The sequence below is a fragment of the Thermobia domestica genome, chromosome 8 (assembly GCF_964235325.1).
Source record: "Thermobia domestica chromosome 8, izTheDome1.hap1.1, whole genome shotgun sequence".
Taxonomy (NCBI): domain Eukaryota; kingdom Metazoa; phylum Arthropoda; class Insecta; order Zygentoma; family Lepismatidae; genus Thermobia; species Thermobia domestica.
The window spans coordinates 57,638,695-57,654,492 of NC_137461.1; the positions used below are offsets into that span (position 1 = coordinate 57,638,695).

Below are 15,798 nucleotides of genomic sequence, written 5' to 3' on the forward strand. Positions count from 1 at the left end.
TGCGACAGAATACACAGCGAAGGCACCGTCGTAGGGATCGTTACGGAAATATAACTTCACTAACACTGGCAAAAGTGATCAACGCCCAAAGTGTTATTTCAAAAGTGGTGCATCGTTTAAAGTAACTATAGTAAGCGGTTAGTAAGGAACTAGAGCCCCTGAACTTCTCAACCTTGTTAACAAAAGAACAACAATGATAATGATGATGATAATAATAATAATAATAATAATAATAATAATAATAATCACACTTTACTTGGCAAGGGATGCTGAGAGAATCATATTGTTCACTTTATGGGAACGAAGTCATGGAATGCGTTCGTTTCTGATGGAATGAAGTAGAACTTTATTCATTTTGTGAAGAAGCTTTAAAAACAAAATCTGCATTCCTGTAGAGAAACAAATAATTAACTATTTTGATTCAATAGATAGTAATGAACTAGTTTTCTTTTGATAGAAGTTTATATTAAGATGTTAGTGCAATGATTTGACACATATGTGTAAAATTTCTTTAATGATAATTTGAGTAATAACGTTTCTTGCACACTTATCACCAGGGTCTGAATTTTTTTTAAATGCATTTATACATATTTTTAGGTATATTTAAAGTTACCAATTGTTTTAGTATTCTTAACGTATTAAATCTGTATTTTCATGTCCATTTGATATTTCTTTAGAAATAATTTCTCCTGTCCTTTGAAATACCTCTTTTGTAACATTAACTGCATTCGTATACACTGTATCGATGGTTGAAACAGTTAAGTTTCTGAAAACTCAAAGTGCATCCATATTGATTAATAAAAATGGTTAATTAAATATTTAGAGTTAGGTATGGCAGATGATTTTATAAACTGTATTTTACGTTGTTGCATTAGAGCATGAGAGGTAGGTTTTATTTTTTTTATTTTTTTTTTTATAGAAGTAAAGTAAAAGAACCCTAATTTACCTCAAGATTCTTAGTTACAATTTTATTTAAGTTACAAGTTACTAATATGATTTTTGCCGGGAAACTAACTACGATAGCTTAGATTTTTTTTTTTTTTTTTTTAGTTGAGTTTTTTTATTAGAGGAAGTAGTTGAATTTATAGGTAAATGTGGAAACCTCTCACCCAATGTCCGATGTTTCTTCCTTTCCACATGGCTAACTTAAATTCTCTCGTGACTTCTTGGCTTCCTCCGTGATTTTTTCGTTTCTTCCTCTTTCTGTCAGCCTGAATTCCATTATATTGCCAAATTTTATCAGTTTTTTAACTTTACATTAAGAACTTGGTGATTTTTTTACAATTAAAAAGTTTTATTAAGAACTTGGTGATTTTTTTACAATTAAAAAGTTTTATTAACTTCTATATCCATGTTTTATTAACATGTCTATATCCAAGTTGTTATAACCAAAGAAAACCATATTATTTTTTATTATTATTATTAAATCTGTTTTCAACACAGTATACGAGTCACTCGAACTTGTTAAGAAAACAACTCAGGTTCTACTCCACGTGAAACTGAACAAAATAAATAGGTAAATAAAAATAAAGAGAAGTTGAGAAAGCTGCTTAGCTCAAATCCAAGATTAAGAAAGATCGAGTCAGTTAATCAGTACATATATGAGATCAGTAAATCTTAGCTAGATGTATGTTTCGAATTTTCTTTGTAAAATAATTTCCTGTTTTTTAGTTTATGGTGAAAGGTCATTTTCTGCTTATAAATTTAATTTTCACAGATAATAGACGAAGTTTGACACCAGAAAATATTAAAAAGCTTCTAGTAGTGTACTTCTGAAACTCATCCTACACAGTAAAATTTGTAATCAAGTCAATATAAAATTAATAATCTATTTCTTAAATACATATTTTATTTATATGGCGTATTTCCAAAATTTTTAGTGTATGTTTTCAGGTTTTTTCGTGCATATAAATCTGCGTCCTACTCGTCTCTAATAACGCCATTCTTTCTGTGTTTAAGTGAGCAAAAGTATTTTTATGTATGTTATGTAGGACTTTACTTAATTTATTTAGAATAATAATGATTTTTAGCTATATGTTTCATTTCGAACTTTTTCCCCTCTTTCTTCAGGGCACGAAATTATGGATTATTATGGAGTACTTAGGCGGAGGCTCTGCATTAGATCTTATGAAGGCCGGCAGTTTTGAAGAAATGCACATAGCCATAATTCTGAGAGAAGTTCTTAAAGGTTTAGACTATTTACATAGTGAAAGAAAATTACATAGAGATATAAAAGGTATGTTTTTCTTGTTTTGTAAGTTTCAAACGAAGCTTTTGGTGATAATACTAGGGATGTATATCACAAGAATTAATAATAATGTATCAGTTGTATATTAAATTAAGTCTAATTGTCTAGTTAAGAGAAACTTCTCATTTCTCACATTTTGAAAGAATCGTATCGTAAATTATATGAAGTAAGATTATCACATTTAATTAAATTAGAATTTTTCAACGTAATAAAAATACTAATCTTATTTTTTTCTTTTTTAGTTAAATCCGTTTCTCATACATGAAATTCGTTGTGTAGTATTTTGTGGTCGAATTATATTTCTTTTATGTACTCAAAACTAGAGAAAAATAAGAGCCCTTTCCAAAAATATGTTGTCAATTAGAATAAAATAGAATTCTTAACTATAATCGTTCATTGCTTAAATTATTTTGGCGTGAAAGCAAGCCAAGTTAATAGAAATTAGCTTATAACTCGGGTAATTTCATCATAGTATATTCACTATAACTGTGAAAATATGCAGCATTTCAAAATAATTGTCGCATATGATACTTTATTAATAATGATATACACTGCCAGAAAATAAAACCACAACACCATGAAATTGTTGTCCAATCGGAACCACATTTATTCCATAGACAGTACATAGTAAGGATATGAAATAATTATAACATGAGCTCCGTATGTACCGTGGTATGGGAATGACACGTATACCATTACACTGCCACCCCCACATTAGTTTCATGTAGTGTTGTAAAAAAACGGTTTTTTTTCTGTGAAGTTTTTTTCAATAAAAAACATCGTTCTTTTTCATGTTTTTTTTTTTCAAAAATCTGTTTTTTTTTCTGGCAACTATTATTTATTGATTTATGTTGCAGATTATTGAAATAATCAACAGAACTTGAGTCGAAGCCCTCGTAACTTACAAATCGTTTGTTTCTTTGAACCTATACGAGCAAAATTGTGTGATTATTCCTTTCGGTCCCAGGTCATTTTTGGCGTTTTCCTACATTTCCAGTTACTGACTTATTGCTCAAAAACTATTCATTCGATTGATATGGTTAAGGCCTTGTTTTTAAGAAAATGGATGTGGCTATTTTTGGTGTAAGTTGCATTGCAGTGTTACCAACGGGTGGGAAATTATTGAGGGAAATGTAGGGGTGAAAATTTACAAAAAAATCCCTAACCGAATTTCAAAAATTTTTTGTATCTAGCACCACTGCTGCTATATGGGTTCAAGTCACCTAAACAAATCTTTGATGTGTTTACAAGGTACAGTGAAATCCTGAAGTCGCTGGCTTCCATTCAAAGAGGGAAAAAAAAAATTCTGTCATACACATGAAATTTTGACACTTTTTACGCCTCAGAGGCAAAAATCAAATATGCCGGGGTACAGCTTCTCTAATTATCCTATTGAAACTTTTTATGGTGCGTTCTGTAGAGCAAAGAGGAAGCTTTCAGGTAGTGGTACGTTTGTTTCAATGTAGCCAGTAAGAGGGTAATAATAGAGGGGAAAAGGGAAATTTTCCGAATTTTTCACCTAATAGCGGGAATTAATTGTTTTGGCTGGAAACGCTGCCATCAGACAGACGAAAGCTATCTGAAAATAAACCGTAGTACTCGAAGAATATATCCTACAAGTATCATGGCGATATATAACAAAGTAAACATGAAATTAAAAAAAACAACTCTCATTCTACCTCAGAAATTCACCATTTTCTTACAATTTCCAGAACATGGTTTATTATACACCGTAAACCTCAACTGTACTTCCCCTAATTATTCTAGTGAATCTTTTTATGGTGCGCTGTGTAGGCTAAGGATGAGGCTGTTAGACACTGGTACATTTGTTAGAATGTAGCCAACAAGAAGGAAATAATAGAAATAAAAAAGGGAATTTTTCCCAAAATTTGCCCCTAAAATCTGGAATTAATTTTTTTGTAGCTAGCAACACTACTATCAGACACACACAAACTATCTTAAAATAAGCTTTGGTATTCCTCTAATATATCCTACAAGTTTTGTGACATATCTAATAAAGTAAGCATGTCAATAACAAATATCTCATTCTACCTTAAAAAAAAATCACAGTTATCTTTTCAATTAGAGAACAAGGTCCACTGTAAACCTCAACTGTACTTCCCCTAATTATCCTATTGAAACTTTCTATAGTGCGTTGTGTAGAGCAAACACGAGACCTCCAGATACTGGTACGTTTGTTCCGATATAGCCAACAAGAGGGAAATAATAGAGTCAAAACATATAATTTTTCCAAAATTTCCCCCTAAAATCTGGAATTAAAATATTCTGTAGCTGGCAACACTGCAACCAGACAGACGCAAACTATCTTAAATTAAACATTGGTACACCACTAATATATCCTACAAGTATTATGGCGTTATTTAAGGAACAAAGCTTCTAATTATCAAAAATATATTACGGTAAAGAGAAAGGCAAGGAAAAACTAGAAAAATCAAGGGCTAGAACCTAAATACGAATTTTACGTGCGTTCCCTAATTACCCCATGTAACGATCTGTACTTTCGTTTGTTAAGTAAGGACAAATGTTCGATTGGCGTAAGTTGACTTGCACTCGGACGTATAGCTACGGATTTATAAACAAAAATTTCTAATTTTTTGCCCAAATATAGGAGAATTTTAAATTCCCTAATTGGCAACACTACGCGCAGGCCCGTCCAATTGATGTCAACAGTTAGGTATCCATCAGAGGTATCTACCTGGGAAGTCTTAAGGATGTCTTTCTACAACGAAGGAAGCTACAGGGGAAAAAAGTAAAGGAAATTCGAAATTAGAAAATTCTCGAATTTTTTACTGGGGTGAAATTCGACACCAGAAGAAAAAGAAATTAATATGATAAACTATAGTCCAACCACATTTTGCAAGAATAATATCCCGATATCTTAAGTAGTGTCCACACTGGAGCGGATTAAACAAGTGACACACCTGTGTGTGCCACTTTGGCCACCTTGACCACCGAGTATACACTTGATTACATTTTTTTGACTACTAACTCGTGTTGTTGTTGTAGTTATAGTCTCGACTAATAATAATATCGTTGTAAACAATAACTTTATAAGGAAAATTTTTTCTCCTTTTTACATCTTAGTTCCAACACTGTTGGTGAGAAATGTAGGGTGTTTCAAAATAAATTTTGGGGTTTTAAGTCTTCGTAGTACTTATTACATTTTACGAACAATTATAAGCAATGCATGAAGTAAAAGAGCACCTCAAACAGTCTTTGCTACAAGTGTTCAATGTGAAATTCATTCATCACCCGGCACACATCTAGTCGATAGGCGAAAAAGGCCCATAAACTTTCCGCCATATGGCACAAAACACATTCAATTTAGGGGAGTTTCGTTTCAATTGTACCATCTCCTGAGGAATTGCTGACGGCCAGATGCAAACATTATGAGTGTTCACATTAGCTCTTAGGTGAAAAGTCGATTTATCACTGTAGACGACACGATCCAGAAAATCTTCATTGTTATGCAGCAATATTTCACTTGCGAAATTGGCACGTAAACCGTAGTTTAGGTTTTAGACCTGTAGCAACTGTAAACAATAAAGACGTAGTTGCAAGCGTCTCCTTAATATTCCTCACACAGACGGTTGCACTGTACAGGTTCAGTCTTTATTAAAACACAAAAAGCTTTCTTCTCTCTAGTCTCCATCTTTGCTACTTGCTCTTTCTAACGGCAGCCAGAAGAAACAACGTATGCACATGCGTGCGTACAAAACTGTTTGAGTTGCTCTTTCATTTGATATAATATTTAGAATTGTAAGTTAATTGTAATAGATACTACAAAGTGTCAAAAACCTAATTTTAATTTTGAAACACCCTGCATTACTTCAAATTGAGTCATCCTATATTCAGATCCTAGTCAATTTGTCGCCTCGTGCAATGGCATAATTTGCCGCCTCCCCCTTTCTCCAGAAAGAATAAATCTTAGAAGTCATTATTTTAAGTATGCTACTCCAGCATGAACAACAAAGGTGAGGGTAAGTGCAGTCGCACTCAGAAAGGCTTAAATACTTACTAAAAATGCAATCCTGTTGTATCTATTTTTTTCTTTAAATGTTAATCTATTATGATAGTGAAAGATAAAGCAAACACACCTGCATAGGAAAGATGGTAATCCTTTTTATAGAATTCACTATCGAGCTTCAATCTCAATGTTTCAGTTTGCAATTCCAGTGCAACTAGCTCTTTTATCTTTATTTCTTGATTTTTCTTCTACATCTTCTAACATTTAAAAAAAGAAACTTATTTCTATCTTCAATGATAAGGAACTTGCTTCTGACAAAAACAAGACTACTTTCATATCAAAACTGTGATAACTTACTAAATGGAACAGATATTCACTACTATTCGAGAATTGAATTCTTGCATTTGACAACAATCAAGCAATTTGTGCTCGGATTTATTCGACCATTTGCTTTAGCATTGTCCATGTGGCCTTAAACTAATGCAACCTAAACATAATTTATGAATGTAATATTCAAAGAGAAGGTCAGCTTAGTAATTGTAACTACCATCATCATGAAGTCTGTTTCCAACAAGAAATATTTAATTTAAATAATATACTTATGACAGATTTTGCCGGACCATCCAAGCTTGTCGTTCCACGCAAATGCACGTGTTGCATATATATAGTGGCGTATTTAGGAGGGCTTCCGGGCTTAAGCCCCCCCTCGAAATCGTACTTACTATAGTAAAGTATATGAAATATCTTGCAGAATTTTCACATTTTCAGGCAAAGCCCCCCCGAAAGTTAGCAAAGCCCCTCCCGAAACAAAATCGTAAATACGCCACTGCATATATGGTAGAGCCGGCTCTGCATATCATATATCTAGTCGACAAATTATTTATATATGACATTTAGAAAAATACTGTTAGGCAAATTAGTATTAGTTTTTACCTTTAGACAAGTTATTGGAATTTTATACTGTTCGTGACATTATTTTCGTGCTTATTAAAGGCCTGCTTTCACGAAAAAACAACATTTCATTTCTACTTTTATTTCTTAGTTGATATTGATGAAAACTGCTGAAACCCGAATTGTTAATAGGTATGGTATTCATATAAATTGTAAAATATTTGTAGCGTATCAGTATCTAGCGTTTAATTTATGTTGCATTTTACGGTGATTACACCTACATAAAAATATTTCATTCTTAAACTGACGTAAGATGCATTACAAATGACTATTTGAAAAAAAAACGAAATTTAGAAAAAAAACGAGAGGCAATGTTTTTTTTCTAAAAAAAACGTAGATTTCTGAAAAAATACGAACCGTTTTTTTTCTATTTACAACACTAGTTTCATGTATAGCCTCCATGGATAACAATGCAGGTACGGATTCTTACATGCATTCGATCAAAGAGATAATGAACACGGTCTTGTGGTACATTAACATGCCTGCTCGACCTGATTACGTAAATCAGCAACAGTTGCAGGTGGACGTGGAGCAGTTGCTAGTTGTCGATCCATGATGTCTCATAGATGTTCGATAGGATGGATATAAGTCTGGGGAGCGTGCTAGCCAGGGAAGTTGTGACATACCTTGGAGAGCACGTTCTGCTGCACGGACAATGTGTGGTCGGGCATTATCTTGCTGAAACAGTACATGGCCCTCCTGTCCCAAGAAAGGCAGTGGAACAGGTCCCATCACATGTTGCACGTAAGAAGCTCTTGTCGGTGCGCCATGCACAAACATTAAAGGCAAATGGGAGTTGTAGCTGATGGCACTCCACACCAGAACACATGAGGTTGGACCACTGTGTCTTTCACGAACGCACTGTTGGAGCAGACGCTCTTGAGGTCGACGTCGCACTCGCGGTCTACCATTATTTGCATATAGACGAAATCAGCTTTCATCACTGAACACGACGAAACACCCCCTCCAAGTACTCTTTTGCTGGCACCAGGCCAGCTGTGTACAGCGATGATGTGGCATCAGTGGAGACGGGTAATTGGTGTGTATGTCCAAAGTCCTGCCTCTAGTAATCGGATCCCAATAGTGTGTGTGGACACTCCAGGGGTCACATTTGCTCGGATGTTGGAAGTGGTGGTTGTGCGGTCTGTCAATGCTGCCCCTCCGAATACGTCGATCTTCGCGCACGTCCAAAATCTTTTTTGTGGGTATGAGAATGGGTTACTCACTCATTTGACTGAATGAAGCACGATTGTGTCGTTGCCATGGAATGTTGTTACTGTTTGAGTCACTTTAACTCGCCTGCTAACTTTCTGCCTCTGCCCATTCACAACACCGAATCGGAGCCACTCTGTGGCACTGTTATCTGTTTGCCGAAAAGTTACAAAATTTATCATCTACTCCATTACTATCATAGAACCTAATACTGGAAGCACATTAATATCCCTAATGTGTTACAGAGTGTTGCAATTTATTTTTGTGGCAGTGTATTTTTATGAAACAATTTTTAACTCTTCTATTTTACTTTATAGATTAAGTTAAGTAGTGTTGTTGCCTGATCGTGCAAAATATTTCAATGTTAATTAAAAGTATATATTTTAGGATTTAAAAAAAAAATAAGTTCAGTGTTTTCTGTGTTTGTGTTCGTAGCTGCCAATGTATTGTTGAGTGAAATGGGTGATGTAAAATTAGCCGATTTTGGAGTAGCTGGTCAACTTACAAATACAACTAGTAAACGAAACACATTTGTAGGAACACCATTTTGGATGGCTCCAGAAGTAATAAAACAATCAGCGTACGACTCAAAGGTAAAGAAAAATAACATCATTTTTATGGATTAGAGTCTTATGCTTTGATGTAAATAGATTGAAACATGATATAGTTTTTAGGTTAATGTTGTTAAGCAACGGGAACTGTTAGTATGGTTTCTTAGGGCTGCAAGAATGAAAATGTTAAATATTTGTAAACGACATAAAATAAAAAAAGGCATTTGTCATATTAGCGATCCTAGTCTTCACTTGTAATAAACTTATGATTTCATGCAACTACAGTACCGTAGGGAGGAACTACTAATGTCAAAACTCACACTGTTGAAACTTTTTCTTTCACACCAAAACACGCTTGTATACCGATACACGCTTTCCCCTCATACCTATTCTGTCTGTCAATACAAAGCTTGGTACACACATTTCTTAGCCCCTATAGTATTTTTCGAGATATTTTACCCGGGGCTACTCCAAAGGGGTCCAAAATTGATGGGACGGATTTCTGGAGGGAATTTTCCCGACATTCTCCCAATCTTCCCTGTTCAAGAACATTATGAGCCCCAATACATAGCACCTCTGGAAAGCTTGTTGCATGCTGAAGAGAATAAACTATAAACCATGACTTTGCAATGAACAGTGTTGATGCAATAGCTATTTCACTGCGAGTCTACGATTTTCTTCATACTAACAGGGTTAATGGGTCCCAGGGACTTACTCCATTGTACATGGCACCTAATTTTTTGGGCATGAACATATCTTTGTTATGTTTATCGAATGGACTAGGTTTGATTCGGGTGTCCGGATGACACGCTCATGTCCAGGGTTCAGGTAAAAAATCGATTTTTTTTTTCAATTGAATTTTTGTTTGAGAAATTTTGGAACTTTATCTACACTTCAACTGAAGTGAAGAAATAACAATTTGTTCCCTTTTCTTCTTCAAGTTAAAGACGAAAAATAAACTTTTAGTTACCATATTCTGAAGAAAAAGGGTTAGAAATAATTGAAGAGTCAGAGTTCATCATTCCGTAGGAAAAAGTGAGCAAATATTGGACGAAGTGGACTCTGAATTTCCAACAAATGGTTTCTAAAACAGTTGCAATAGACATATGTAAAAGTTGCGTCTTATGTTACTTGGTAATATGTAACTGGTCGCAACTGTCACTTGTATTAAATATAAAAGTGTTATTCACCTATTGTGCCTTTCAATTTTGCTGGTACGATTATTTCAGCAGCGGATTAATTTTTAAGGCATCTATTAGTTTCTATATGTAATCATGATCGTGCTATGCCCGATACACCAAAAACGGCACTTCGTTAAAATTCGTAAACAGAACTCACAACATGATTCTCAGAAGTTTCTCTGATATAAGCGTACGTTTATATCCAAACTTTTTTTTAAAGTGCTTTTATGCCTATTTTTTAACATAATATTGTTTCTTACATACAAGTTTAAATTTAGATGGCCCAGAAAACACGAATGATAAGATGCGAAGTGGCACTAGTAAAATGATTAAACAACATGAATTATAATTTGGGTGCAACACAATGTTAGTTCAATAACCAATCAAGGTAAACAGTTCTAGATCGAACCAAAAACAAGCATTTTATCTTGTAAAAACGAAAGCAAAGTTTGGTCCTTCGTGGCTAAGCGATTAACATGCGCGCCTTTGGCGCGGGAGACCCGGGTTCGATTCCCGGTGGGAGCTCGTAGTTCGCATTCCACGTTAATCAGTAGGCCCACGTCTCATATAGCCTCGCTGCTGAACGGGACGTAAAACTCAAAAATCAATCAATCAATCAATGAAGGAATACATCGAATGCCAAATTAACTTCTTTAAGAAAAAAATCATGAAGTACAAAATACTAAACTCCAAACACTTTTGCCAAACTCTCTTTTCCTTGTTTTTATAATAGTGCTTGCTGTCTAATCTTGAACAGGTATAAAAGAATAATAGTGAAAGAGTGATTGCCAGAAATTCAGTAAAATAGAGTTATGAAAATTATTATTATTAAAAAGAACAAAAGTTACCCATAACATACGTAATTTGCATTAAGATAATGAAGAAATTTATTTGAAAATTTGATGAAAAAAGTAATTACAATGTATTTTTTAAAATGTATATTTCCTTATGCAAGTACTACAGATACGGAAGACTACAAATATATAGAATACAAAGAAGAAATACAATAGTTTCCATAGTTGTGGCGAAAAAAAAAACTTTGTTGTTTTTCTTTATTTTTCTTATTACAATCTTGAGATAACGTTCTCCTCCAGAAATCTATAACTCGACAAGTTTCAAACCAAGATGCGCAGATCGCTACGGAGCACTTCGTATTCCGCCATCCTCCCCACTACTCTTCCATCCACTGGTCTGGCTTTGAAAATTCCAGTGATACTAACTCAGCAAACTTATGTTACAACAAATATCACCTGCTAAAATAAATATTACCATGTAGCATTAGAGTACCGACTCGTAATTCTCATATCAGTGGTCCATTTCATTTAATCCCGCTTTTGAAAATGCGTTGCGTTGGTAGCTCTTCGTATTCTACGGTAGTATATTCACGTATGTTCGTTATTAAGCTTTATAACGAAGAGAAACCAAAAGGCGAATGAATTAATTTTCTAGATGCCACATTAAAGACTGACCTGACAGCCGAGCCTACTAGAACATTACGATACTGAACCAGGGGCGAATACAGAACGGGGGCGCATCTTTCTGAAAGGGAAATATTTCTGTCTTACTTCAATGAGACGAGTTGACAAAAGTATTTTTGTCAATATAAGACAACAAATAAGCTGCTTTCAGTCTATTGTTAGTACAAACTATGTCTCAAGTGTTATAATATTTAACATTTTGCGCCCCCATCCTTCTCAGTAAGAATGAATAATTATTCTCCTTCCAAGGCTGAAGATACTTGTGCAAAAAAAAAAAAAAAAAAAAAAAAAAAAAAAAAAAAAAAACCTATAACAATGATAACTAGTAGAGAAAACTTTGTTCAACGATTTCTTTTATTTCAGCTAGTTCCTCTTCCAGAAGTGCTTATCAAAATATTTGGCACAGTTACAATTAAAATATTTGATTTAATCATCACCCTAGGTATACGATCGAGACGAGACGAGACATAATTTTTACGAAAAGATTCGAGACGATACAAAATTCTTGCAATAGAAACATACATTTTTTGAGACGAGATATCACTTTTACAAAATAGTTTCGAGTCGAGACAACTTCAAAATTTGTGTCGTGCGCATCACTAATCAATTCAGTAAAAATATAAATTTAAGTTTATTATTCTATAAAGCAGGGTGTTCACGGTGGATAAATGTGTAAGCTCGTCGTCTTGTAATCAAGGCATCCCAGGTTCGATGGGGATACGAGTGGTTCGGATCTCACTTTAAACTGTAGACCTCGTCTTTAGGACGTCATTTTCATCTCATGGAAGGCAATAGCAAACCACCATGGGTTAACCTTTCACAGGGAGCTGCTGCAGGTCAAAGACCTGCCTTCAGGCAGAACACGTCATCATAATCATCATTCTGTATAGGTCTATATAAAGATGTTTCCTTCTAACCATAGCTCTGTAATAATAAAATGGAGTGAAATATTCAGTTTAACATCCCACGATTATGCATCGAGGCTAAGGGGGGCGGTGTGATGAGGAATGAGTGAAATGGTGGAATGAAGAAAGTGAGAGTAAACAGGAGAACCCCGAGAAAACCCACGCACACGGTGTTTGTCCACTACAAAGCCCACTTGGCGCGAACTGGGATCGAACCAGGGACCCCACGCACCAAAGGTGAACGCTCTACCACTGAGCCACCACGGCCCCTTGTAGCTCTGTCATAATTGGGAATGTTTAAAGTCCGAATCTTACTTTTTTTAAGTAGGTAAGCAACCTCATGGTAGAGGTCTGCACGAGCTCAGGCCTAGGGCCGGGCTTGGCCCGTAAATTTGTAAATAAACAATCATATTTCTCGGGACCTTTTCGGGCATAATACAACGATATTTTCTGGAGGACTTTTAACGCACACCTAAATTTGTAACTTGAGACGCCCACACTTAAAAATCACTGTGCAATTGTGAGAAAAGTTGTGTAATAGAGAAAAAAAAAAGAAACTAAAAGTAACAGAAATAAATATGCTTACCTGGTCTGAGGGAAAATACTGCTTCTTACACTGAATTACCTGTAAAGGAACCAGAGCGTTGGGAACAACCTGTCTTGGTTTTTTCTTCAAGACAATGTCAGTTTATAGGGCCTATTATATGAGAATTTATATAATGACTTTTTTAAAAATAGAATTTATATAAATGTCAAGGATAACCTTTATTTCCTTGTTGTCTCTGAATCATGAAAGCTTTTAAACTGCAAAATTAAACATGTAATTGTTGCAAATAAAAAATACAATTTTGCCCTAATTGTTAAGGTTTTGTAATTCGGGCTCATTTGATTATCACATGGGATCGGGCCCAAATGCTAAAACATATCTCTCTCTGGTCGAGCCTCATATTATTAATTCACGGGCCGGGCCCGTGCAGACTACCTCATGGATACACTGTAAGCAGTGACGCTTTCCAACGAGGCGATCCCTTCACGCCTTCTGAAGGGAAAATTTCTCTTTTTGTTATTATTTTTTCATTCGTACGAACCGGCAAGAGAATTTTTCCAATTTATTAAACCAATAATTTGCGACAATACGGTGCGGCAATGAGACTGAAGACGGCGGCATTCTTTCCATAATCTCACCATATACACAAAATACAAAAGTAACGAACTCTTCATTTCTCCCCCAACAATCCTTCCGCGACCTGCCTTCAGGATGTCATTGCCGAACAGTCTATATCTTTGTAACAGAAATGGACCAGTTGGTAATACATTGGGCGGCATTGTCACAGAAAAAAAAATCCAGCTCCTAAATAGATCAAGGGTGCTCCGCCCTGTCAAAGACAAAATGTGTGCTTCGGTTCAATGACCACACTTAAGGGTTGAGAAAGGTCAGCGTAAAGAAAAGCACATTATCGAAGTTCAGGCGAGGAATCAGTGATCTGTTAAAACTGCTGACATTTGTGTGTCACCCATCTACCCGATTGATTCGTGTCGAAGAAGTTGTTCTCGGAGGTGTTTCTCTGTTTTTGAAGTAGTGTCTTTCTTTCATGTGTTTGCGTTTCTGAGCAGTAGTGAGTGTGTGAGGCGCATTACGTGATTATTGACTGTGAAAATCAAATCATGTCGGGTCCGTCCAAATCCACAATGTGCTCTGGAAAACCTCTTAGAGGGCAAGCCAGAGAAATTGTTTTCAATGTTGCAACGTATTTGCAAAATCAAAAAGAGTTATATAAACTTAAGTATAATGTTGTCGAATCCACAAGCGCCGCCACGGGAGTATCTAAATGGATGGTTTCTCAAGTTTTAAAAGAAGGAAAACAGTCGCTGGCTAAAGATGAGCTGAATTTCTCTACACCGACAGGTAAAAAGAATCCAAGGAAAAAGCGAATACAAACAGATGATTTTGCTAAAGGTGCAATTAGGCGAAAAATTCATGAATTTTACACAGTAAAGAAAGTAGTTCCAACATTACGAAAACTAACTAAAGCTATAAGAGAGGACGGCATATTAGATTGTAGCAGTGAGTATTTAAGGTGTCTTTTAAGGTCTATAGGGTTTAGGTGGAGAAAATGTCAGTCAAGGAGAAAGATTTTGATTGAAAATCCGAACATTGCTGAGTGGCGTGCACGATATTTAAGGGACCTGCGTGAATACAGAAAACAAGGTAGGCCAATTGTATATGTTGATGAAACCTACATTCACGCATCACATTCAGTACCGGCGTGTTGGCAAAGTGAGAGTGAAATAGGTGTAACAGAAACTGTTGGAAAAGGGCCACGTCTTATTATTGTCCATGCAGGAGGGGAATTTGGGTTTGTTGATAATGCTTTATTAATGTTCAAATCTAAGCAAAAAAGTGGAGATTATCATGATGACATGAACAGTAGAAATTTTTCAAAATGGATCGATGAAAAACTACTTCCCGAAAACAGCGTTGTTGTCGTTGATAATGCCAGTTATCACAATGTTCAAATCAATAAAAGACCAACTATGTCTTCACTTAAAAGCGACATGATACAGTGGCTATCAACGACAGACAAACCTATAAACGAAACCGAAATTGAAGCGGAGAATAGAGTAAAAACATTGTGGAGAATGAACAAAAGACAACTGTTCTTAAGAATTCAAAGTGTACCTTATGTGAAACAATACGCGATTAACAAGAAATTTATAAACGCGGGACACACTATAATAAGACTTCCACCTTACCACGCAGACTTAAATCCTATTGAACTTGTGTGGGGGGAAATCAAGACCAAAGCGAGGCAATGCATTTCCGATTCACTGGATGCAAAGAAAGAATTACTGCGAAAGTTATTTAATGAATATTCACCACAGAAATGGGTAAAATGTTATGAACATGTGAAAAAAATTGAAGATTCTTACTTTGAAAGAGACGGACTTATGGATGAGCGTGTAGATGAGCTGATAATTAGACTTGGTGAAACCGATTCAGACTCAGATTCATCGGCCGATACAGACTCAGATGAGTGGGAGAGTGAAACTGAAGGAGAAATGGAAAACATTTAGAAGGTGAGTTCTGTTCTATCGTTTATTTATTTTTCATTAAAATTAATTTCGAACTTTTCCAACGGTTTTAATTCATATATTACGTTGGTAAGAAATACTTAATTATTTCCCCTAATCGTACTTAATTCTTTTAATATTCAAAGAGAAAATATTAAAATGCATTAACAATTTAAAACAGTCAATATACAGCATTTACACTCAAATGTCGT

At 35.1% G+C, this 15,798-nt stretch overlaps 1 protein-coding gene across 5 annotated transcripts in view; it reads left to right on the forward strand.

The window, feature by feature from the left end:
• The window catches only part of GckIII (Germinal centre kinase III), a 181,088-nt gene that overhangs the window by 130,720 nt on the left and 34,570 nt on the right, over positions 1 to 15,798 (forward strand). For all 5 annotated transcript variants that reach the window (XM_081768503.1, XM_081768501.1, XM_081768502.1 and 2 more), the window contains 2 exons: positions 2,071 to 2,236; positions 8,835 to 8,992. In XM_081768503.1, the coding sequence (XP_081624629.1) occupies positions 2,071 to 2,236; positions 8,835 to 8,992 (324 nt within the window). The remainder of the gene's footprint in view (positions 1 to 2,070; positions 2,237 to 8,834; positions 8,993 to 15,798) is intronic.